The sequence below is a fragment of the Manduca sexta genome, chromosome 9 (genome assembly GCF_014839805.1).
Source record: "Manduca sexta isolate Smith_Timp_Sample1 chromosome 9, JHU_Msex_v1.0, whole genome shotgun sequence".
NCBI lineage: Eukaryota > Metazoa > Arthropoda > Insecta > Lepidoptera > Sphingidae > Manduca > Manduca sexta.
The window spans coordinates 1,702,447-1,727,102 of record NC_051123.1 but is presented as its reverse complement, the minus strand read 5'-3'; the positions used below and the strand labels follow the sequence as shown (position 1 = coordinate 1,727,102).

Genomic DNA, 24,656 nt, shown 5'->3' with positions numbered 1-24,656 from the left:
TTTGATTCGTGCATTATTATCGTAATTCGTAATGACAATCACAATCAGTCAAAATTTAATTTTCAATCGACTTCAACAGAAAGAGCTTACTCAATTGATATCTCCCATTCTCACTCTCTCTCTCTTTCTCTATCTCGTATTTATTTTGTTTACCTTACACTAATGAACCATATAAAAATATCCGGACTCGAAATATCAAATTGACTTTCATTTCTTATCCACAATTTAATAATAAATAGGTAGCTGTATTTTAAAACGACGATTTTATTTTACCTTACACTAAGCACTTTATCATTTGCCATGTTATATTGTTCAACGCAAAAAATGTAACAACTTGGTAATAATAATCGCTATGAAATAAATAACATTTGATTAATGTCGCATAATTTTTATTCAAGGTAGTTCAGGGTTTTTTCTGTCGTGTATAAAGTTTTGATTGATATTGCCATGGAGCGAGGTAAAGGCATGTGTAATTATTTTATCAGTTTATTAAACCTGTGTAGTTCTACGATGGATAATTAATTTGCATACGTTATAGATAATACTATAAGAACTTGTGAAGAAGGGTCATTATGTAATGCTGCCTAGAAAAAAATACATTGTCAATGTGAGAGAGAGACAAGAAAAAAAGGATAAAAGGAGTATGATGGTAAACGATACAACCGCTCATAAACAGTAAAAACACCATCCAGTACCTTCAATTATGTATGTTTGATATTCCACTGCGCTCGCCATCCTGTGACATGATATGTTAAGTCTTATTATGTCCAGTAGTTACACATATAATTTATTAGTTTATAAACTTTCCTTTTCCATTCCAGGTGCACGAGCTCCCGCCGGAAAAGCTAAAGAACCGCGAGGTGGTGCAGATAGACATCGCGAACGACCCGCTGCCGTCCGCGGACTACAAGCCCGAGACCGACCCGACCAAGTTCAAGTCCGCGAAGACCGGCCGCGGCCCGCTCGTCGGGCCCAACTGGAAGAACGATGTCAAGCCGGTGATGACTTGCTACAAACTCGTCACGGCCGAGTTCAAGTGGTTTGGACTGCAGGTATGTTGATGTTAAGGATAGCGTCCACCGGTGCGTTTAATGTTAAGTTGTGAATTATTTGCCATAAGGATAGCGTCCACCGGTGCGTTTAATGTTAAGCTGTGAATTATTTTGCGAGCATACGTGTCCCCTCTTTCTAAGACTCGGGTCCTTCAAGCGGAGTGTAGAGAAGTAATTAGGCAGACCGGCATAACTGCCCACTAACAGGTGATGTATTTATCGCTCACCGGCTGTTTTTTTGGACGTCACTGAATTTAACAGGTGCAGTGTGGCCACTATGCCGTGCCTTTCATAAAAAAATTATGTGGGTCAGGTCGAGCCGTAACGCCACGCAAAAATATGTCTACAGGTTTCGTAATAGTGTTGATTAGAGACGCTATGGGACAGTGTGGCGGATCGCTCTGCAAGCATATTTTTTGAGTTATTACGCCAATCTGGATCGATGGACGCCGAGCTTTAGACGGCAATCTTAAAATAAAATTTTATAAAATAATGATTATACAACACCAGATGTTGAATACAATGGTACAAATATAACATCGAAGTTATGCTCTTATCTCACGTTCCGCTTTACGCTTCATCGTATTTGAATTTGTTCCTTATTGTAAACAAAAAAACCTTTTTAATTGTTATTGAATGTGGATTTATGAAAGAAGAAAATTGAATTAAAAAAAAGATGTCTATTTTTTTCTGTTACAGAGCAAAGTAGAAAATGTAATTCAGAAGTCAGAGCGGCGGTTGTTCACCATATTCCATCGGTGAGTTTTTTTTTTTTTTTTCAAATTTTGATATTGCGTATATTATTCGGGGACGGTATACCTTTCTCTAAATGCAGATTTTTTATTGTTTAAAATTCTCAGAAATTACATAAAAATATACCCACCTAAATATTGATTCTACACGTTTTAGTCCTTTATATTTTTTTGTATAGATTAGTAGAATAAAAACGGAGCTGGCAAATATACAGTTTTGTTGGGGGCCAATGAAATTCCCTTGAAATTTTAACCTATAACAGACACCCTTATAAAACCTGACCAATGGCATGATGTAATTCCTGCTTCAGGCAAGTGTTCTGCTCGATGGACGACTGGTACGGCATGACCATGGCCGACATCCGCGCCATCGAGGACCGCACCAAGGAGGAGCTCGAGAAACTCCGGCGCGAGGGCGAGGTGCGTGGCATGCGCGCCGACAACGAGTAAGCGCGAGCACCGAACGAACGCGATCGAACGCGCGCGCCGCCACGTGCGTTCGGCGAGCGTGTCACCGCCGCCTCGGGCGCCGCTCTGTAAGCAACTTGACATAACCATAGCCCCATACGTTGATTAGATCTATTATATTAATATATAGCCGACAAACTTGAGTTTGAATTTGGAATTCAAACGCACGCAGGTTTGACGCGTGACGTGTAATATATTTTACGTCCCCCCTCCCCGCCCTACATCTCTGATTTGGTTTTGTATAGAAGTTAATTGGCTCATTGTAATTATGTGTATCTTCGAGGGGAACACGTCGGATGCAGCCCGATCTGACTGCTTCCCCACGTGAAGCAATAATGTCCTTACTTCCGCGCTCGGCAAATATTTCACGCTCATGCAATGCCCGAGCTTTGAGCGTTTGAGATTGCGTTACGGTAGTGTTATCGGGAATAATTGCGGTGTCGTCGACCGTGTACATTAGCAGAACTATGAAGTATTATTATCATTTATGTATGTCGAATACATGTTTGATTAACTGGTTTGTTTCGGCGCGCAGTATTCTCTAGCGATAACACCACCATGCGGCACAACTGCTGGCAGTTGTGACATTACTTACATAGCATTTAATATAGAATATATTTTTATGTCGAGTCTGTCCATTTCACTTCTTCTCGTCCAGTGTTTTAGTATTCGAAAATCTCGTTTGGAAACATTGACGTGTAGCGTTAGTTAATGTAAATTCCGCTTGAACATAACTGGGGACGTGTTTACCGATCTCGGTTGACGCTTGGGCATCGTTTACCATTAGAGAAATGGAGTTGCGGTTTAGATAATATAAAAAAAAAGTATATATAATAATAATAACAATTTAAGTGGATGTAGTCATTAATCAACAGGTAGTGTTGCCGTTATCTATTTATTAGTAATGTAATACAATACAAGCTCTTGTGGAAATCTAGCAACGACATTGAAATTATATCAGGTGGCATTATAGCTCGGTGTTTAACATTACAATTGTTTGATAATATTATAAATAACGTGTTTAGTTGTGGCCGCGTGCTGCGGACCACGTTTGGCTGTTGTGTATTTATATGATTAATATAAATGAATATATCTGTAAGTGAGTTGCGCATTGTCTTTCGGCATGATGTCTCGGTAAATTTATTGGTGCAATATAAGTTAATGGCGTGCGTATTCCGTTCGCACGTCTCGGTGTTTTGGTCTAACGATGCGTCCGACGTAAACTGACCTATGTGTCTTATGTATGGAATTTCGTATTTTATCGTGTAAAATAAAATCAATTTATAAAACAGATGATTTATAAAGCAGTTTGACAGTATAGAGTTGTAAATGTTGAATGTTATCGCACTTGGGTCAGTTTACGAGGCGCGCTACGTTCTACGGGTGTTGCAAGTATAATTGTTTCCTAACTAACTCTGCGGGTTGGTCGGCCGTCTCTTGGTGCTTTTATGGGGGATATCGTTTATATAATCCGAGGGTTTCGGTACGTTGCGCAACACCCGCGGTTATAGCGTCTGCATGTATATTTTTTTGTAATTAAAAATAAGTTTTGTTGTTTAACAAATCAGTATTTTAATATTTGTGTGACATTCCATGTACCGACGGTAACTAAATATGAAAAAAATTGTTTCTAGTTTGATTTGCTACTTAATATTATTTCATTATATTTAATAGCTCTCTGTAATGTGTCCGTTGTACGCGCGGTACGTTCCGTGCCGTATTGCATTGATCAGTACAATTTATGTTATCAAATTAGTTTTTATGTAAAAAATTTGCATTCTCAAATCTTATGTTTCTTTCTATTTGCAATAGTTGTGTATTTATTTGTCTCACCATGCCTGTTGCGGGCTCCCGTAGATGTCGAAAATCACTCAAATATTCCTAACGTTCATGTTTGAACTCTCTCCGGGAGCTCTCGAGAGGTGCCAATTTTATAACCGCTTAATGATGCACTTTTGTTTTTAAGTTTTTTTTACTTATGTTGTAATAAGTTTTACATCAAATACAGCGTGATATATATTTGCAGTAGTCTTTTTTTTTAGTAGAAATTAGATTTTTTTGCAACCCTCATCAATAAGGCTTGTTTTTTATACATTTTAGTTGCCAACTTAGTACCTCGCGTACTCAAATATAGTGGTAATTTCATAGCTAGCGCAATTTTTCCGTATAAATGTCGTAATGTCGGAATTAATCCGTATTTATTATAACTATGAATCAACTTGACCATCCATAGAATATTCTACAGCAAAACTGTAAATGTAGGCTTCTTTGCTTCGATGTTAATAGCTTATTTGTTTCAGTTACCAAATAAAATTACATACAAATTTGCAGATTATTTTTATTTTGAACCACCCTTAGTCTGTGTGTAATGTACTTTAACCCGTCATGACTTGTCAAACAGCTACGCGTGTGACGGAAAAATAACCTTATTATGTAGTATATAAGGTTATAATCCCGTGACACACGCAAATGTCATGTAGCTGTCTTGGCTCGCCGGCGAGCCACGAGAGACCAAGAGTTAATGTGTTAATACGTATATAATGACGTCATAGTGCATGATTGGTGTGTTTTGTTTGGTTCCGCTTGCGTCGTAGTTGCCAGCAATAAAAATTGAATTTTCTACCCTCCTTCTCAGTATTCCATAGATATTAGTAATACAAAAATGTTTCATCAAATATTAATAGTTACCTATAGAAAGCTAAAATTGTCAATTTTTAAATGTTTAGCTAATTAAACTTTTTGAAGTTCTCGCATTGATAAAAAAGTAAGTTTAATGTTAATAATAACATTTGTTGTAAAATGTACTATGAATATTTTGAGGCCAACACAAATAAAAATAATTTAATCTGTTATGATTTGTTTGAATTTTAATTTCATATTGTGGTGTGGGAATGACAATAACATTACACTTCAGATGTTTGGACGATCAGGTAAGCTGATATCGAGATCAGGTAAGTTGTGATGGTAACCAGCGACAGGAACTCAAAGTTGTAGAAACCTCAAGTAAGATTATATTAGAACTAAAATGTTGTGGGTCAAAAATTATCTGCTTTTCACAACATTATATAAAAGCTGTTATTTGTGGGACAAGTTCCTTAATATGTTAAACACAATTTCGAATCAGTTTTGTTCGGATTATGGACAAATGAAACCACTTATACAGTCAAATTGGTCATTTATTTCCGAATGCTGTATGAATAATGAAAGCCGATTAGCATCAAAATTCACGGAAGCATTAAAATATATCACAGAATTTGACAGTTTGTGCTTCACGTAGCATAGCGTAGCTTAGGGATTGTCGGAATTAGCGTAATTTTCATGGCAATTTAGCTGGCAATGAGAACGTGGAGCTCCAGCTAGGTGGAGTGACGATCTGCGAAAGGTCGCTGGTAAGAACTGGATGCGACAGGCCGAAGACAGGGTAAAATGGCGCATATTGGAGGAGGCCTATGTCCAGCAGTAGAACAAAACGCTGATGATGATGAAAGAGAACGTTGTATTTTAAACATTTTACGTAAATACAAATATTTAAAATCGCTTTTTATAGTTACCGTGGTGGTAAGTTAACCACAGCATAGGACTTTTTCTGTTTTTAAGTTGAAATTGGTTTAACATTTGATATGAATGATCAAATGTTAAACCAATTTCAACGATGAATGAATGAATGAATTTAATTTGATGATAATCTTGGCCTATAAACACCCACACGCCACAGAAATTATCGGGCATTTCAAACTTATAGATTACAAAGGCAGTTAAAGTCGGCTTACTGTGATAAGATTGTCAAATTACATTTACTATGCCATTTCAACCCCAGTTAATTATTAAGTAATTCTTAAATATTGACAGCTATAATTGCCATGAAAAATCCGCTAAACACCCTTCAATTAAACCGTGTACTCTTACTAATAGCCGTTTTCAATAAACGAATCTAATTTCAACCTTAAATCCGACTAGAATGAACCAATCAATTGCAAGGAAGTAAAAATACTTTTTTGATTGGTCCTTTTTTGAGATAGATCGAAAAAAGCTATTCGGATCGTTTATTGGAAATTGCGGTAATGACTAGCGCAACGTGTCGATAATGTTTTTCCACGTAAACAATGCTTTGTTCGACAATCGTTCATCTTCTATTAATTTTATTTCTTAGCGTGACATTTTCCCTGGTTTAATAATTTAATGTATTAACATTTCGAGTAATACTATAACGACTGAAATAAATATTTCAAATTAATTTAAATTGACTTGGTATAGTGTAAATGAATTAATTAATCAATGCAATAGTGTATTGTAGTCGAAATATTACAATTATTTTTTGAGAACGTTGAAAAACATTCAAAAGAATTTATTAGTGAAGGAATTTAGATCAATGTTTTTCGTCAATAAATCTTCCAGTGTAAATTAACTCATCTACAAAGTTTTTAAAATTAATACGGTATAAATAATTTAATATTTTTTACGATATATTTATATTTAAAACATTCACTGATCGAAGTGAAGCTTCAAATAATGTGAATAAAAATCATTATTGGTGTAACTTAAGGTTCTTGGTAAGAACTTTACAGAGGAAAATGTTTTTTTACATTGTTTGCAAGTTTTATTGATACGGTAATTACATATACACTACTGCGTTTAGCATCACCATTAACTAATGCATACTTCAACCCATCGGACTGTTTTAGGTGAATTTCAATGTCAAACACAAATATGAAAGTGGCGCCATGTTGAATTTACTTTCAAGGACCGATTGATGTGAGATTACTAGGGATTAGAGATGACGGACATAAATCATTCACTCTACATAATTTAAATAATCTGACTTTATCTTACTCAATACATCTATTCACAACAACACATTCATTTTCAAAATACAATTTAGTGTCAATAAATCTGTACATTTCTTATAAATCTCAATATTTGTAAATAAATAAAATAAGTACCTACAAATAAATAAAATATAGCGACAAAACCCTCAAATGACAGGTACCTCATTTATTATCATAATCTAGGATTATGGATTTCAATTTAAATTAAATTAAATAGTTTACATTGACACCTTGGTATTATTTTCAATTGGAAAAATATATTACAAGGGTAAAACACAATTTTGTAGTAGTACCAAGTTTAGACAGCTCTGAGGTAAGACAATAATAAGTGAACAGAAAAGGTAAATTTCATATAACGATATGTGAAATAGTGAAAGGCGGTCCAACATCACAGTTTATTTTAAAATTTTAATATCTTAAATCATGATTGTCCTTCGCAAGAACCTTCAAATTATGCCTTACCTCATGAAAAGGTACCCATCAAATAATGTAAAATTATTGTTCAATATTATAAAAGCAAAAAGTCTAGATGGGCGCAGCAGAAAATATAAGCTCAAAGCATAAGGAAATTATCGTAAAAACTGACAATTCTATGCTAATATGAGGTCGTTTTCGAGGTTTTAAGGTTACGAATGAAAGCCTTTAGGTATTTTTAAATCTAACAATAATTGCAGTCGAAAAAATCTTGGCTAAAACGGAATGTTCAGTCAATTGTTTAAAAAAAATCTGAATTTTAGATATTTATTTACGGTAAAAATTCTTCAATGTAGGAAATATCTATACTTAACTAATCCAATGTCTATCTAAATAGTACTTACTTAAGTTTGTATCGCTCACGTAGCGCATTTTTTTTACATTTTTATATATTTTTTATAGCAGTCTGTATTAAAACTCTATCAAAATTGTCAATTGTTTGATAAATGCAAGTGTATTGCATTTGTGTGGGTGCTCAAGTATTCAAGCAAGCATTTAGAGAAAACCAAAGTAAATTTGGTTGACAAACATACCACACGGTTGTTAACATATATCCACTGCCACTTATATACAGCGATGTGATCAAAATTTTGCATTTCTAATTTCACATTACGTCTATGCTCCGTCTAATCTGTACCAGTTTAAGTTTTCCTTATTAGCAACCGCCTGAACGATATAATCGCGCGAATATATTTTTTTTAAGTTTAATCGCAAATCTTTCGAATGCAAAAGTGTCCACGGACGTCAATAAGAGTGATAATAGCTTAATATCCCATTTACTTCTTTCTCCATGTACACATTTCGAGTTCCTGAACGTACACCACAAATCTGATAGTCTAAGTACATCAATCATCTACTTCAAGTTCAAGCTCGATGTCCGCGAGGCTTATTCTCCTCAGCGTGTTGATTACCATGTACCTCGAGAACATAACGTATAGGTACCTGAACCAGATCATCTGAGAGCGGTGGCGCTTCATCGCGCGGACCACTCGACGGCTCTCTGTCCATCGGAGGAAGTATCTGGGGGAAGGAAACTTTACATAAGTGTTGATTCAACGCCTAGAGGAAACAAGGCCTGTATTTTTTTTTATTCCTTTTAATGGCGACACGAGCTTGCCGTTCGCCTGATGGTAAACGATACGACCGCCCATAAACAGTAGAAAAACCATCCAACACCTTGATGCTCTCTCACTGCGGTCGTCATCCTGAGACATGAGATGTTAAGTCTCAGTATGTCCAGTAGTTACACTGGCTACAATTTCCTTCAAACGGAAACACAACACTGACTACATACTGTTGCTTGACGGCAGAAATACGACATTACGGTTGTACCTACCCAGGCGGACTCTCACATATAAGAGACCTACCAATATACTATCTCAAAATATAGTATCCCAAATTATCTATAACCAAATTAAATAAAAACAAAAATCTATACAGCTGTCTGGACAGAAATGCAAGTTTGGTGTTTGAATTATAAACAGATTAAAACAAATTCAGCCATGATCTGAAAATATGTAATAGGCAATCATTGTCTAATAGATGATGGTAAAATACATACATAAATAAGCATTTGGAATCGTTTGGTGTCTTCTAATGTTAGATTTATTTCAGTATAAGTTGGAAAATATATTGAACAGTACTCACCTCTTGGAAGACAACACAAAGCTTAACGGAAGGTCAAGAAAACCCAAATATTTCCTCAGTATATTCACCGAATCTAGGGTATAAACTGCGCATCCTGAAAATAGAAAAATAATATTTTACTTTTACCGGTTTTTTTTAATATAATTATTGCATGGTTTATAAAGTAGACATTTAAAACCAGATGTCATTTCATGCGCAAACATATAGAAGAATTTTCTATTAAAATTTGTTTTTACATTTTACTAGTCACTTAAATACGTCATAAATATTCCCTTGACAGTAAACAAATTTTAAGTGAAAAGCGTGCATGGTTAGGTCTACCTATCACACCAATTGATTTATATCTTAAAACATATTTATATCATGATGACATGCATATGGTAGTAAATGGTAGGTGTAGATAAGAAATTGAAATATAAATAGTAGTTTTTACAGATACAATACTTTACTTAGTAACCGTAGATATTTGCATTATGCCTTCAAAAAAAAATAAAAATATGATAACCTAGATTATTAAAGCCCATATGCTACAAGCATTGATCTCATAAAAATAAACTACATTTTGCAAACAGCCTCTGAGGTTAAACCAGAAAAGGTTGCAACCTTGACAACTTGTGTGAGCAACTTTTTATACATTCATTGCAAAATTGTAGAAACCACTTACTTTTACAGGCAATGCTATGTTGCAATCACTACTTTTGTGCAAAAACTACAAGAAACTACCTAAATTGTTTATTAAGTAATGTTCAAAGCTTCAATGCCCTTATGCACAGAAATGGATAACTAAATTAGTCACATTTGATCAGTGGCAGTCCTAGGGGTGAAAATATGATAACCACCCAGGTCCTTGGCAATTGACACATGGACGAAACATTATCCCCCTTTGGCCCTCACAAAGACCTGCAGCCTAGACTGTTACATTAGTTAAGTCCCTCACTGCATGTTTGTACATAATGTTTTTGCAAATTTATAATCTGTGTATTATTTACTTATTAAATATAATCTTACAGGAGCTACACCCAATGTGATTATATTATAATGGGTATATACCCAATGCAATTATATTATATTAAAATGGGTATTAATGGGTACATATCACATTCTATGGGAGATTTTTACAACAATGATACCAAAATAAGAGTAATAATCTAAAATTTCATATTAAAACACAAGTACTTACTTGTAGGCATAATTTTCTCAACAAATATATAAGCAACAGCATAAAAAACGGCAGAGTGGTTAGCATGTGATGAAACGCCTCCCCTATCAAAAGTCACAAGCGTGTCAATATCCAGGGCCTCTATCTGGTGGTGTATAAGCTTGGCCACCACTGGGACGGGCCAGTTTATCTTAGGGTTGTCTTGAAGCCTTGTGTCGGATATAATACATATGTTTTCATCAGGAACCCCCAGTATGTGGCATGCATCCCATAGTTCTTTACGTCTTATATTGCCTTTGCCCTCATAATTACCTGTAAAGTATGGATATTTAAAACTAATCAATATTTTTGTTACTAATAGGTGTTTTTAATGTATCCATAAATGATCTCTAGCAAGGTCATATTTTTATATAATTTAAAGAAAAGCCATGAATTTTTTTTTGGTAGCAGGAGCAACTTTAAGACTGAAAATTCTCTTATTAAATTACCTATAAATAGTGCTGCAACATTATTTAAATTAACTCTCAGTTTATGCCCCAATAACAAGACAGTTTAAAACTCTAAAATAAGGTTCTGTATGTACTATATTTTATTGGTATTATTATCATGTGATAGGATATTTATAAATGTCTTTATAATTAATCAATTTGTTATCAGTTACTAAGATAAACATGAATATAAGAATGTAATAAAACTGCGTAACATACCGGTAGATAAACATAATATGTGTACATCAGCACCCTGTTCACATAGTCTGAATATAGTAGGTCCGAAGAACATGCACTCATCGTCTGGATGAGCTACAACCACGAGCACTCGTCTTGCGCCGAGCGCGCCGCGGGTCCGGGTCGGCAGCCGCCGTGCGTACCTCCTGTACACCACGCAGCACACCAACAAATACCATAACACCCACAAGCAAATATACAACGCGAAATTCCTAAAATACAGTAACGACTCCGCCACAAATTTTAAATAAAAATTATACAGAAACTCCAAGTCGTACGGAAAGTCCGTAAGTAACATTTCTGACTAGAATGTGCGCTGGTGTTGAGGAAAATTCAACTGGCTGATTTTGTGAATTTTAAAAACTCATAATGTATGATTATAAATGAATATTTATGTCATTTATTATTAAAAATTATTTTTCTAATTCCTATGTAATTGTACTCTTGGGTAACGTCATTTTGACGTTTTAAACTTGTGTTGCCATATCTTGGTAGGTAAATGGTTATGAGCTGTGTGCAATATATGTCTACGTAGCCAAACTTTATTTACGTTAGGGTATATTCACATTATCAACCAACTGCTCATTCTTCATCTTTGAGACGGTAATTTTTGTGTATTTCCCTGAAAGATTTTCACACTGAAGTAATGCTCTGAGTACATATTTTGTAGGACTTTTTTATTTATTTTTTATTTATACTTTCAATTAAAAAATAACTGACTACGCCAATCACAAAACTTTGTATAATAATAATCATCACTGAATGGAATAGGTATATATAATACGTTTTGGCTTTATAATTCGTTGCACCTACTACAAAACTTGAAATATGACAATATTAGTTTGTTACCTTGCCTATTTTTTACAAAAAAAAGATAATCACGTCAAGTTAAATGTCTTACTGACACTTGACAGTGACAATTCCAACCAATTTTGTTGTTTCTTTGGTCTTTTACTTTGTTCTCTTGGAAAACGAAAATTACTTTTCGAAATAACAACTTGCTATTGTTATTGAAGAGATACAAAGATGATTCAACCGGATTATCCATCAGCGATGGGTTTGCTAGCCCATTTGAATTCCGATGAGCTTAAAGAAATGTTAAACGACGATACAAAGTTCGACGCTGTGCTTAAGGATGTAAAACAGGTGATAAATATAATTTATTTATATGGACCGATACTTTGCAGTCCTCTACATTGCTGCACTGCAATCAATAATTTATTAACTATTATTTACTAGATCGCCGCGACGTATTTATTATTTCTCTTGTCATAAAACGAATGACTCACCATTAATTAAAACTAACGTAACTTATACTGATAACTGTAGCTTACGTTATTGCGGAAAGACTTTCATATTTCAAATACTACATTTAAAAAATATCTAATAATGTGTTATGCTTACAAACACTAGTGTCACACCAATGTTAGTACCAAGCAATTATTTGAACTGTAGCAAATATGCAATGTTTACTTACTATGATACCACTGCCGATGTTTAATAAGCCAATAGTATTTGCACAAGTTACTGAAAGATATGTTGAAAATATAATTGTGCATTTTAAATAATATATTGATTCATACACTTTTAAGTCTAGATTAGTTAACATGGACTCATTAACCATTGAAAAGATTATTGTGTAGAATTTACCCAATGAATATAATTTTGGAGTGAATCTTTTAATTTGTAAAGAAAAGACCTATTTTAAACACATTAAGCGTATGGGACAGTGGGAGATTTTGAATAATCAAAGTTTATTTAGAGGAGTATAAAGACTGAGAAATATATAATGTGTGTTACAAATCAATCAACTGTTGAATTTTGACCACTGATCAACTAATAATTTTGATAATTATTTGGGCCTAAGCTTTACAACCTTAGAGACAAATAAATTTGGTATTACTAAGTACTATGTTTATATTAAAACTGGAACATTTTATTTAGAATTTATTATTTAGTATTTGCTTTTAAAATTTTGAAATAAATGATTGAATTTTCATAACAGTAAGATATCAAACATACTCTATTTGACTTAGAACATTGACAACCATAATGTATAAGGTAATAAGGAAAGATCTGCTTTACAAAAAATTACACCCTTTCAAATAATAAATCATTTAACAATGAAATTTATACACATATTACTCATGGAAATATGAAATTATGCAAAGATAATTTTTTTGAATTCACACTTTATACCATTGAACTGGAAATGTTCTCTATCAATCTGTATATTTGAAATTTTTATATTATGTCATAAAGTAGGAAAGCTACAGCATCATTCATTTTGTAAATCTAAAGTGTAACACTATTTGTAATGATGATAAAATATTGTATGTTTTAATTGTAGTTTGAAAATAAAGGTATCTGTCCATGGGCCAAACCACATTGAAACACGAAATAAGATATCTGCAACTTTAATTGATTCATTATTTTATTTACAGGTTAAGGATTGGGAGACAGAAAGGGAGATGATCATAGCAAGCAACAGATCATTAGCAGAATTCAACCTGGGCAAAGAACCAGAAATGGACCAACTAAAGGCAGAGGTCCAAGAGAAATCTGAGATGGGAGAACAATTGTGCACCAGGATTCAAGAGTTACTGGATGAGTACAGTGAGTCATCAATTCATGTTTAGAAATAGATAATCTTAGGTTTAGGTATAGTAAGGGAAAATCAAAGCTTAAGTAAGAGGTTAATAAGTTTTCATTAATGGTTAACACATTAACTGCGGCTTATTTAAACATTGTTTCTTTGTGCGCAATGCATGTTATGACTTATTATAATATTATGTATAGTATATGATTATATGAATTTCTTCTTTTATTTTAAAACATTGTGTATTTTTGACTTGCAGAAACAAAGTCGGCCGGAATCTCTCCTGACACAACACAAGCCTTACTGCAAACAGCTGCTGCAGAATCAGAGGAACAATCAGAAAATATTGCTCAAGACTTCCTCTCGGGAAATATAGGTGTTGATAAATTTCTAAAAGACTTCGAACCTATTCGTAAAACAATGCACATAAGAAAGTTTAAGGCGGAGAAAATGGCCGAGTTACTGAGAACCAGTAGTCAAGGTTACGGTAATGGTGTGACAAAACCGTATTTACCATACCCAAGCTATGGACCTCCTCAGGGCGTGCCAAGCGTGCCATATCCGATGGGACCTCTCAATATGCCAATGCCAGGAATGTTTGGAAATCATTTCTGAAAACCTCTAGTACCATGTTGTGTTCATAGGGCAGAGTAAATACCTGCATATTCAGTTCACCTGAAGATTTTAAGTTACTGTGGGTGGCCATGCACTGTTATATTTTTAAACTAAAATTATTAAATATCAAATGTATATGCTAGTATTTTAATCATTAGAAGTTTTATTGTATGTCAATTGTATGTTTAAGAGGAAATAGCTAATTCCACACTTTTGTTTTGACCACAAAACTGTCCGCTTCATGTTGGTGCTTAGTAGAGAAATATGTGATTGTAAATGATTCTATTTAATAATCTTACATTTGTTGAAATTTAGAATAATCGATTCTACAAGAATAGAGCACCAATGGTATATTAAAATCGAATAGAAATTAAAAGAAATATAAATGTTGTGGTAACTTTTAATGTATGTGATTATTGCACATACCTGGTATCATTTTTTTTATTTGTTTTAACATCTTCATTTTTCTTTTTATTTTAGCTCAATTTAATGCTAATTTTATAAATAAATATTTAAATGTTACTGGAACAAAAAATATAACTATAATGTACAAGCTCATAATTTGAACATAGAAATATTCAATATTTAGTGATAAAAACAAGTATGATGTGTAAAGAGTAAATATATGTGAATTTAATTTCTTGTACAATATTAATATCATAATGTAATAAGCTCATTTAATCTCACAAGCACGCCATTTTAAAGAAAGTCTTATGAAATGACCATGTGAATAAATAGATAACTTTGTAGTATAATTTTGAAAAATAAAAAAATTCCAATACCTATTAAAATATAAAAAATACTAAATTCTTTTTCCTAGTGTCCAATAAAAATGTATTAAATATATTGTAGTTGAATAAAAATCTCTATAGCATTATGTCTCAGATTTTAGTATCATTTTCGGGTTCATCATTCAGTTATATACAAAAGGTAAATAATATATATAGCCCAAACATTATCTTTGATAGGTAATTTTAATCAATTGTTTACGTTCTTTTTTCATAAAAGTGCCATAACTCAAAGCATTAAAAAAAAAAACAATTATAATGTGCTTCTTTATTACATTATCACAACTTACCTACAGAGGTATTCGATTTATATACAATATATACAAAGCAACAAAATAAATAATAGTATCTCAAAACTTATTTCTGTGGCACATTTGATGCGCCTTATATCAATTTGTTAATTTGATTTATTATTCTACTCCTAATTTCTACTATATTATACAATGGGTCGTAGAAATCAATTCAAATATATTTTGCCTTTTTGACAGTAATTTTCATATACATGTTAAAATTATCAAAAATTAAAAATGAATAATCTTGAATTATACAAATATAAAACCCATTCTACACTATGAAACCCATTGTTTAACCTATGAAGAATTTATCTAATCATTGTCTAATTTAAGAGTTTCACTCTTAACTGTCCAGATAAACATTGGCTATTCAACACAGACGTCTCCTTTAGTAGCATTTTTATATTAATCCAGTGATGATTTACTGTACAAAAATTAGACACTATAGCTGTCTTCTGCATCTAGCAGTGAACATAGGAGTGTTCCAAACATTTATTTAGCACATACCTGTGACAATTTAAATCAGACCAAAACTTATTATTACTAAAGCACTTTTTTCAATAACTACAGTATTTATATTACGAAAATGATGTATACAATACACCAATATCTGTGAAAAGTTACGAGTGCAAATCTAGTAATAGCCAAATAAAGGAGACAATCATTGCACATTTAAGTTCAAATACATCAATTTGATTTCTTTCCCACATCGGTAACTTTTGTCTTATCAACGTCATAGTCGGACGTTGCCCCAGAGATTACCATAAATATTACACCAGTGAGCAACAGCAATAAATATATAAATGTCTCCTGATTGATATCTTGCTGCATATGCTCCCGTTTTTCCCACTTTATTTTATTCATCTGTCTGTCATATTTTTGTTTTTGGAATAAATCGCCGTAATGTTGTTTAGACCTGTAACAACCAATTCAAATTCAATTATATATCCTGAGAATACAAACAAACTAAGTCATTTGTAAGCGTGTCAAAAACCTTTATTCTGATTGGTTCATTTTGACCAGAAGTTCCCAACCTTTTTTTCTCATAGACAATTTCAAAATTGTGCCGGTTCCCATGGACCCTAATTTTTTAGTTTTGTGGAGAAAGTGCATTACCACTACCGCCCAGCCTCCGCGGAGGGCGACTGGATAGTTATGATTGTGTAACCGTGCCCTACGACCTCTATCAATATTAGCTACCTACATTGATAGGTCAATCCATCATTTTATTGCTTTACTATCAAATCAGAAAAAAATTTGTGGACTCCCGTATACGACTTGTGAACGTCCATTTTTGGTCACGCCAACGTAGATCCCCGCTAAGTGTCACGTGGACCACTTTCGGAATCAATGATTTTGACAATCGAAAAAGAGCTATTGAGATCGTTAATTCACAACTGCAACAAAGTAACAATAAACATACGTACCAAGAGTCAAAGTCATAAATAGGTCTTGTCCCATCCATAGTAGGGGTCACGTTGCTATGTGTTCGCGATTTATAGAATTTGAGCGTGGGGTCTGTTGGCTCGGGTTCCGGTTGGTAGTCCATGCGAGTAGTGTTCTCCTTACCGACCAGCAACCCTGTAATGTAATTTAAGTAATACAATAAAAACGTGTGAGAGTCTGCCTGGGTAGGTACCACCGCAATGTTTATTTCTGCCGCCAAGTAGCAGTGTGTAGTCACTGTTGTGTTCCGGTTTGAAGGATATTGTAGGCAGTAACTATTGGACATAAGGCTCAACATCTCATGAGTCAGGATGGCGAGCGCATTGGAATACTAAATAATACTATGTAATTCAACGTGTTGTATAGTGTTTCTGCTGTTTATGGACGGTCGTATAGATTACCATCAGGCGAATGGCAAGCTCGTCTCGTCATTCAAAGGAATAAAAAAATATTCATAGTATTCATATTAAGGTGCCTACAGCTAACCTTGGAAGGTTTTTCAATGAGTTGAGAGGCAACTCGAAAATATTTTTTTATTAAATAATTACCTTAGTTTCGTGGTATTTTTGCCCTATACGGTGTTACCACTTATCCGATCTTAGCCGAATGCACTTTACGATTTATTTGAAACCATAGATTAAAGTGTGACTTGTTTTTTGTCAATTTATGGGATCATCATCATCATCATCATCAGCCTACAGCTGTCCACTGCTGAACATAGGCCTCCCCTAAAGCGCGCCACGCTGTTCGGTCCTCCGCAATTTATGGGATGAGTTACATTTATTCAGAAATAGTTAAACAGTCAACATAATGGTGCAGCTAGAATTAAATTTAATTAAAATAATTTATAAACTAAATAAAGTAAAATAAGACGACACTTGTATTTTATACAGGCATGCTCAAGTAATACAATTGCACCTGATGGTAAATGGAGTGGGATCCAATAGAATGTTGACTGACAAGAGTTGTTTACTCCTCGACAGTCGACACAATAATACTGGCCTGTTGGAGCCAAATACACAGGATGATCTTGAGATGTGACACGCTTATGTGGGCCACTATGGCTGGTTTTAACACCTTGTGTACGGTGGTCAGTATCCAGCAGATATAAAAAACCATACCACCAATTATATTCAACAAGTCTGCATTTTTTTTTCTAGATTTGTGATTAGTGGGTATACCGTGGAAGACGATAAAAAGAATAAATAAGTACCTCTGTCATACATTCTCTTTAAACTGACATTTCCAAGCACCTCATACGCCTCAGTTATGGCCCTGAATTTTTTGGCTGAATCCTCATCCTGAAAAAGAAGAGCCCAGTGTTTAATTTTGTCTTAACTTACATATTTTAATAGCACAATTACAATTTTGAGATTGCCTATAACTGATGGATATGGAATGAAATATTTATGTATGAATAGAAAATGTTCAATACTTAAAATATTCATAAAAACTCATAATATTATATGCCCAAGCATCAGCATTAGTAATTTATATGATACATTATAAATGATTTCTTTTGCTTTTCCACATATAAAAAAATACACAAATAGTTTTTAAATATCAAGAATAGAAGACATAAGTGACAAAGCTATGAAGGGTTAAAATTTTCATAAATACTGCATAAAATTATCGACACAATACATAGTGAGTAAAAAATTCTATATGTTGACACACATCTATTAATGAATACTAGAATTGATTAAAAAAGAATATTAAAAAACAATAAGACATAGTAAAATCTATAAAGCTATATGAATTGCTAGGAAACTAGATTTATGAGGATGTAACATTGATAAAAAAATCTTTGTTTTAAGGATAGTTTTAGGACATTGCATTTTGTTTTTTTTTGTAATCAAAAATTTACTATTCCATGCAATACGAAGAAGAATCTTAATAAATAGACAAATGCAACATGCTAATTATGAAACAATGATTTTGTGCTTAGCATGTCAGACACATTTATTTATTTACAACTTGTATTATGTAATATCCATCATATTGATTAAATTAGCATAGCCTTACATACTTTAATTCTGAAAGTCATGTCATACTAAATAACATATAATTATCTTGATCATATAATAAGATGAGTAAATGGTAAATTGTTTTATGATAATTCAATCTTATTTAACTCTTTTACTGTGTTGATTAAACTGTACAACCTGTTGCTAGTAAAACAAATACTAATGACTTGAGATAAATACAAAATCTTTGCTACATTGTCATTTATATAAAATGAATTCTTTTACATGATTTTTTAAAAATCAAAATTTATGTATTTAACATATAGCAGATAAATAATTTGATAAAATATGTCTATTTAGTACTATTTAGTATTTACATGCAGGTTTTATGATTTCTTACATGAAGATCTTATATAAGCAAGCTGTATGCCGGTGTTGTAAATATGAAAAATGACAGATTACTAAAATACATGTATATAACCTTGTACTAGGAGCTAACATAGTAAACTTACACTAGATCTGTCTGGATGATATATTTTTGATAATTTGTAATATGCAGATTTAATATCATTTTGGGTGGCTTTGGGCGTCACTCCAAGGACGTCATAGTGCGACCGACAGTCTTTAGAAGTGGTACTTATCTGCCGTACCACTGCAGGTAATAACTTTGAGCTCCTCTGTCGTAGCATCTAAAAAGAGTAGAAAAAAGATTATAATTTACGCGATAATTATTACATATTAATTAAATGAATATCACGAGGACGACTTACTGGTTCTATTAAATGTTAGGTGGTAGTATTACGATTTAAACAAATAATACGCCAAATTATTATTTTTCAAATTCTGATCCGATTTTGACATTTTGTCAGACAAAAATGTAAAAAGAATACAAAGTGGTTATGTTTTTATTTTAATTTATAGACACTGAACATGAATCCATCAGCCAAGTAAGATAGAAATATTACAGACCGACATTCTATAGACTTATATTATTTATGATAAAAAAAGCCATATCGCTTTATAATATTATGTTTAAATCATTTCACTGTCATGTCTTATTCTTTTGGTATTTTTCTGAGGTATTTTTGCCTGTAAAATAATTATTTTTTGTACTTGAGATTAGCAGACAGCATCAAGCAAGACTATTTATATTTTATTTTTTCAATAGTGCAACTGAAGGGTGCGTTTAAAAAGTGAGGGTCTGACAATATTCCTTTTAGTTTCCAAATTAAAAATAAAAGGAAATAACATGTACAATTTCTCATTTGTGTAGTGAAAACATAATAATGTACATTAATTTATTTTATAAAACACTTAAAACTTTTTTCTTGATCAAACTCTTGAATGTCGTAATTTTACAATAGGTTTGTTTTACTCTGTTTTACTCTGATATCTGAATGTACGTCAGTGACGTCAATTATTAGTCACTGAGTAAAATAAAGTTGAATTTGTGTTATTTCAGTTAAAAACTGACTTCTTTTTAGTGTTTTTCACATAATATATAAACGTAAGTATATATCACATACTTCTAACAAACAGAAACTATGTTATTTCCAGCATATGTTGCGTTGAAAATTCATTGCCTTGTATGGAAGTCTGGTAGGAATTCGTGACTTGGTGTGTCCTAGATAAACTGTGTTACTATACTCAGAAGCGGTTTTGGCAATGACTCACACTCTCGTTAGTGGTCGCAGGTGACGATAAATTGACTCAAAACCGTCCACCCTTCATTAGGTATTATTTATAAACTGTTCACGTGCATCATCAAAATTTCATTAGTGCGACTTTAGTGTCGTATATCGGACGAGACAAAGCCGCTGCGTTTATCAGGTATCGTACGTTATTTAGTTTATTTCAAACGATATGCAAATATGGGTGTAACTCATTGATAAACAATTATTTTCCTGTACAATGGAGACATTACTGGCAATTTAAATAGTTGCAAGTGCTTGTGTCTGTTTATCAAACCTGAGTTATAATTGAATATTAATGATGATACACATTTCATATCATTATGTAGTGATATTTTTCCTAGATAAAATACTGGTTTTGTTTGTAATTAAATTTTATTATTTTAGTGTCATTTGTCTTTTGTTTCACTTTATATTATGAACATCAATACCAAATATGGTTAGGTATGACTGTATGGTGTATACGAGGATCAATGTCTAATTGAATACTATTTTCTTTTTTGTTATAACATATAATGGATTTATGAATCAATATTTTTTGTGGTACTCAAATAAGCTCAAACCTTTATATGTAGTGAACCAAGATATGCCAAAATGTACCCTTAAATAAGTTATCAAACTTTAGTTTCTTGTTTAGTGAAACACATCAATATATTTGTATTTGCAATAGATATTTGTGAACCAATCTATAAAATTTCTATATATAAAAATCCAGTTGTAATAAATAACAATCTACAAGTGGTGCTAAGGAACTCAAGGCCCTTCCAAAGGCATTTGGTCTGAACTCTTAAAAGTATGATTGTTCATGTTATTATCTTACCTCCTATGGCTATGGTTTTGAAAGATCACTGGACCTTAACTTGCTTAACAACAAATTTCCAAATTTATAACTCATCTCTTTGTAGTCATGAAGAAAGTAAATCTGTTGAATGGAGATCTCTTTTTTTTTTGTAGTTGGTTATAACGGGCATTATTAATGATGGACTCTTCAACAAGGTTCTGCATCAACAAAAACTTATTTAAATTTTAAAATATTTGTGGCCGTGTTATACTTGAGGGTTGATTGATGTATTGTCATGGGTAATGCTGCAGCTCGCTCGTGACGAAGTGGTTACACATAAATTAATTGTGACTAACCAATTTTGCCCACCTTAAAAGAAACAAGAGGTAATTTAGGCTACAAGAATATAGGTTGACAGTAAAATAAACAGTTATTTGTAAAAATAATGAATCACAATTCCAAATAAACATGAAATTATTTTGTTGTATGAATTAACATTTTATAATGAAACAGTTAAGTCAACAAAACTTCAGTTTGACAACAATTTGGGTTTCTTAACTCATAATTAGGTTTTTCTACTGAATTATTAACAAATTTTGTTTGTTATGGTTTTATGTGTAACACTTTTCCTCTAGTAAAACACCAATTATAGTCTTTTCTGTTATTAAAATTAGTATGTATGATAATTCAGGTTTTGGTATAATCTGTATACCAAGTTATATTCACCTGTTCAGTGGTTAATGCTTTTACTTTTAATGAATAATTTGCTGGTGCTAAGGATATATCCGCCCGGATAGTGACCATAATGCCTCACGTAAGTGTGTCGCGTTCCGGGATCAGAATCGGCATAATTGTGTCAACTGTCAAAGGATAATCATTTCTTGTCAGTCTATTGGAGCCCACTCCACTTACCATCAAGTGCAGTGGGGTCACTTTGCCGTGCTTGTATACAAAAAAGTAATATACGAAATTTCTCATTAATAATAATAGTAGGAAATAAGATTATAGTTTGTGTGTGTCATAGAGAAATTTATATTGTGTAATCGCCTATTTCCTCTTTATAAACTGGTTGTCTATGGTCAGATAAGATTCATTCACACACACCAACCTTGCAGATGTAGATAGTGGCACAGGTAATACACACATCCCAAATTCTTGATGATGTGATAGGAGAGGAGCGTGTTGCATTCAGGGCGTAAATTTAAAGTGTCAACTTCGCTATATGTTAATGAGTTGAAACCATCACATAAATTGGTGCCCAATCTAGGATGTCAACCAAAAACCTGGACTGTAAAGTTGACACTCTGAACCCAGAGCAGGGTTAACAGCTTAAGGATACTGCCAAATGATTTTGGGCCCTACTGACTTCTGCCTATCCCTGGTTTTGAGTTTATGTATTCCTTGTTCCAGATCAAAATGTCGTCCCGCAAGACAGCCGGCCGCCGCGGCACGAACAAGAAGCGTGCGCAACGCGCCACCTCCAATGTGTTCGCGATGTTCGATCAGGCGCAAATAGCCGAGTTCAAGGAGGCTTTCAACATGATCGACCAAAATCGGGACGGATTCGTTGACAAAGACGACCTGCATGATATGCTGGCTTCTCTTGGTTAGTTTTAGTAACTATAAGTTCTCCTAGACTCCGAGCTTCACCATTCGGTGTCGTAAAATGCGTGCCCACCAATAATAAATACCTCAGTAAACATATAATAATCTAAAATATAATCAATACATATTGCATTTACTCTTAATGTACTGGGGAAATGGAGAAAATGGGCTTCCATAAGAATAGGGCCACATGTGTTCTCTAGAAAGTGAATCTAGTTAAAAATTCTATCGAATTCGTAATGTCGCGAAAAATTCCAGAACTTTAAGTGTATTTAGTAGTATATTTAGCCGATTCTATTCTCAGGTAAGAACCCCACAGAAGACTATCTGGAAGGCATGATGAATGAGGCGCCAGGTCCAATCAACTTCACCATGTTCTTGACGTTGTTCGGCGAGCGGCTGCAAGGCACCGATCCTGAAGACGTCATCAAGAACGCATTCGGGTAAGCAATTTTTAATGATGCAATTAGGCCTCATGCAAGATACATATACTTGACTGAAGAGTTTTGTAAATAGATTTTAACATAATATCAAAGTATTATGGTATATCTATGATAATATTGGGCCATTGTGTTTGAAGGCATGTCTTATCTTATAAGTAAAGGACCTATACCCAGTCTTTGGCACAACATTATACAGGGTTGTTATTTCTAATATATAAAGTGTAATGAATATGAAAAAGAGGTCATGTGACGGTAAACAAATTGAAGACACAAATAGCGTCGTTTCACAAAGTGCGTTCACATATCCATTTATTTATAGAGTGAAGGAATTTTGTAGTATCCTTCCAAAAGTTATTCCTGGTTAGCATATAACTTTAATTTAATATAATATACTATCAGTCTTGCATACAAGGGGACGGATCAGAGCAATATTCCAAGTATAAGTACTTGCAGTTTGGGTTACTGCTTCCATAATAACAACAAATGTCAAATATGTCATAAGATTTACCTAAGAAGTTAATCGTCCCTTTATTTCGACCTGGATTGTTTGATGGCAGAATTTTAAATTCCTACAATAAAATGACTCCTGCAGATGTTGTGAGGTAGAAAGTCTTTCGTAGTTCATGTCGTCTGATAAGACTTGTATTTTGCCAAAGGGGGTGGCATGATCATGTTTGATCAAACCCTCTTTATTATTAATAAAGATATAAAAGGCTTGTATTTTAGCGTGAGCTTGGGACTACTTATATGGATATAGTTGCATTTATGAACCAATCGTTCCAGATGCTTCGATGAAGAGAACAACGGTGTGATAGGCGAGGAGCGTCTCCGCGAGTTACTGACCACGATGGGCGACCGCTTCACCGACGACGACGTGGACGAGATGCTGCGCGAGGCGCCCATCCGCGACGGACTCTTCGACTATGTGGAGTTCACGCGCATCCTCAAGCACGGCGCCAAGGACAAGGACGAACAGTAAACAGCCACATGCAGGCTGCTCCACAATCGATTTCAAAATCGATATGCGTAATCGATTGGGAGATTTAAAATATGTAGTTTGGTTGACAAATAATTGTATTCGATTTTTAAAATTGACGATCGAATTTAATAATGCCCCCTACCAATTTTACGATCGATATTTTAACGTTTGCCATATGATTTTTTTGTGTTGGTAACATTGCCACGTTTGTACTTACGCAGCCTGCGAGTTCTACGTAATATTTTTTTATAATATTTGCCAAACATATAAAATTGGTGTAAGATAAAATTACGAGTAAGTTAGTTTGATATGAATTTTTCTGAATAATTTTAATACTTAGGTGCTA

The 24,656-nt window shown here is 33.5% G+C and overlaps 5 protein-coding genes across 6 annotated transcripts in view; 3 read left to right on the top strand and 2 right to left on the bottom strand.

Moving 5' to 3' along the window:
- The window catches only part of LOC115455623 (phosphatidylinositol transfer protein alpha isoform), a 36,296-nt gene extending 31,694 nt beyond the window's left edge, over positions 1 to 4,602 (top strand). The window contains exons 6-8 of the mRNA XM_030184252.2: positions 822 to 1,052; positions 1,752 to 1,810; positions 2,116 to 4,602. Of these exons, the coding sequence (XP_030040112.1) occupies positions 822 to 1,052; positions 1,752 to 1,810; positions 2,116 to 2,254 (429 nt within the window). The 3' untranslated portion in view covers positions 2,255 to 4,602. The remainder of the gene's footprint in view (positions 1 to 821; positions 1,053 to 1,751; positions 1,811 to 2,115) is intronic.
- Positions 4,603 to 5,430: 828 nt separating this feature from the next.
- Positions 5,431 to 11,591, bottom strand: LOC115455622 (N-acetylglucosaminyl-phosphatidylinositol de-N-acetylase). The gene is made up of 4 exons (XM_030184251.2): positions 11,086 to 11,591; positions 10,400 to 10,690; positions 9,220 to 9,313; positions 5,431 to 8,592 (listed from the first exon to the last, which is right to left on the bottom strand). Exons 1-4 carry the CDS (start codon positions 11,399 to 11,401, stop codon positions 8,418 to 8,420), a joined length of 876 nt encoding a protein of 291 aa, XP_030040111.2. The 5' UTR covers positions 11,402 to 11,591; the 3' UTR covers positions 5,431 to 8,417.
- Positions 11,592 to 11,998: 407 nt separating this feature from the next.
- On the top strand, positions 11,999 to 14,958 carry LOC115455629 (vacuolar protein sorting-associated protein 37B). The gene is made up of 3 exons (XM_030184262.2): positions 11,999 to 12,249; positions 13,548 to 13,719; positions 13,962 to 14,958. The coding sequence occupies exons 1-3, from the start codon at positions 12,130 to 12,132 to the stop codon at positions 14,315 to 14,317; spliced, it is 648 nt and encodes a 215-aa protein (XP_030040122.2). The 5' UTR covers positions 11,999 to 12,129; the 3' UTR covers positions 14,318 to 14,958.
- A 400-nt stretch (positions 14,959 to 15,358) lies between these two features.
- LOC115455628 (dnaJ homolog subfamily C member 30, mitochondrial) lies at positions 15,359 to 19,836 on the bottom strand. Its single transcript, XM_030184261.2, has 5 exons — positions 19,582 to 19,836; positions 19,324 to 19,500; positions 18,058 to 18,145; positions 16,826 to 16,979; positions 15,359 to 16,314 (listed from the first exon to the last, which is right to left on the bottom strand). The coding sequence occupies exons 2-5, from the start codon at positions 19,498 to 19,500 to the stop codon at positions 16,086 to 16,088; spliced, it is 648 nt and encodes a 215-aa protein (XP_030040121.1). The 5' UTR covers positions 19,582 to 19,836; the 3' UTR covers positions 15,359 to 16,085.
- Positions 19,837 to 20,052: 216 nt separating this feature from the next.
- On the top strand, positions 20,053 to 24,582 carry LOC115455630 (myosin regulatory light chain sqh). Of its 2 annotated transcripts, none has more exons than XM_030184263.2 (4): positions 20,053 to 20,318; positions 22,694 to 22,889; positions 23,193 to 23,331; positions 24,115 to 24,582. In XM_030184263.2, the coding sequence occupies exons 2-4, from the start codon at positions 22,700 to 22,702 to the stop codon at positions 24,308 to 24,310; spliced, it is 525 nt and encodes a 174-aa protein (XP_030040123.1). In that variant the 5' UTR covers positions 20,053 to 20,318; positions 22,694 to 22,699; the 3' UTR covers positions 24,311 to 24,582. The 2 variants fall into 2 exon arrangements, with proteins under 2 accessions (XP_030040123.1, XP_030040124.1); XM_030184264.2 differs by lacking the exon at positions 20,053 to 20,318 and adding an exon at positions 20,326 to 20,641 and having other exon boundaries at positions 24,115 to 24,343.
- The last annotated feature ends 74 nt before the right edge of the window (positions 24,583 to 24,656 follow it).

What these genes read in the sequence shown, in the direction of transcription:
- LOC115455622 (XM_030184251.2), bottom strand. Translation starts at nt 11,401, where the DNA reads ATGTTACTTACGGACTTTCCGTACGACTTGGAGTTTCTGTATAATTTT. An exon ending in CATATTATGTTTATCTACCG is followed by an intron (nt 10,691 to 11,085) that starts GTATGTTACGCA and finishes CATACTTTACAG; the next exon opens with GTAATTATGAGGGCAAAGGC. An exon ending in TTTGTGTTGTCTTCCAAGAG is followed by an intron (nt 8,593 to 9,219) that starts GTGAGTACTGTT and finishes TCCTTCCCCCAG; the next exon opens with ATACTTCCTCCGATGGACAG.
- LOC115455629 (XM_030184262.2), top strand. Translation starts at nt 12,130, where the DNA reads ATGATTCAACCGGATTATCCATCAGCGATGGGTTTGCTAGCCCATTTG. An exon ending in TGCTTAAGGATGTAAAACAG is followed by an intron (nt 12,250 to 13,547) that starts GTGATAAATATA and finishes TTTTATTTACAG; the next exon opens with GTTAAGGATTGGGAGACAGA. An exon ending in AGAGTTACTGGATGAGTACA is followed by an intron (nt 13,720 to 13,961) that starts GTGAGTCATCAA and finishes TTTGACTTGCAG; the next exon opens with AAACAAAGTCGGCCGGAATC.
- LOC115455628 (XM_030184261.2), bottom strand. Translation starts at nt 19,500, where the DNA reads ATGCTACGACAGAGGAGCTCAAAGTTATTACCTGCAGTGGTACGGCAG. An exon ending in ATCATCCAGACAGATCTAGT is followed by an intron (nt 18,146 to 19,323) that starts GTAAGTTTACTA and finishes CTTCTTTTTCAG; the next exon opens with GATGAGGATTCAGCCAAAAA. An exon ending in AAAGAGAATGTATGACAGAG is followed by an intron (nt 16,980 to 18,057) that starts GTACTTATTTAT and finishes ATTACATTACAG; the next exon opens with GGTTGCTGGTCGGTAAGGAG.
- LOC115455630 (XM_030184263.2), top strand. Translation starts at nt 22,700, where the DNA reads ATGTCGTCCCGCAAGACAGCCGGCCGCCGCGGCACGAACAAGAAGCGT. An exon ending in TGATATGCTGGCTTCTCTTG is followed by an intron (nt 22,890 to 23,192) that starts GTTAGTTTTAGT and finishes TTCTATTCTCAG; the next exon opens with GTAAGAACCCCACAGAAGAC. An exon ending in GTCATCAAGAACGCATTCGG is followed by an intron (nt 23,332 to 24,114) that starts GTAAGCAATTTT and finishes CAATCGTTCCAG; the next exon opens with ATGCTTCGATGAAGAGAACA.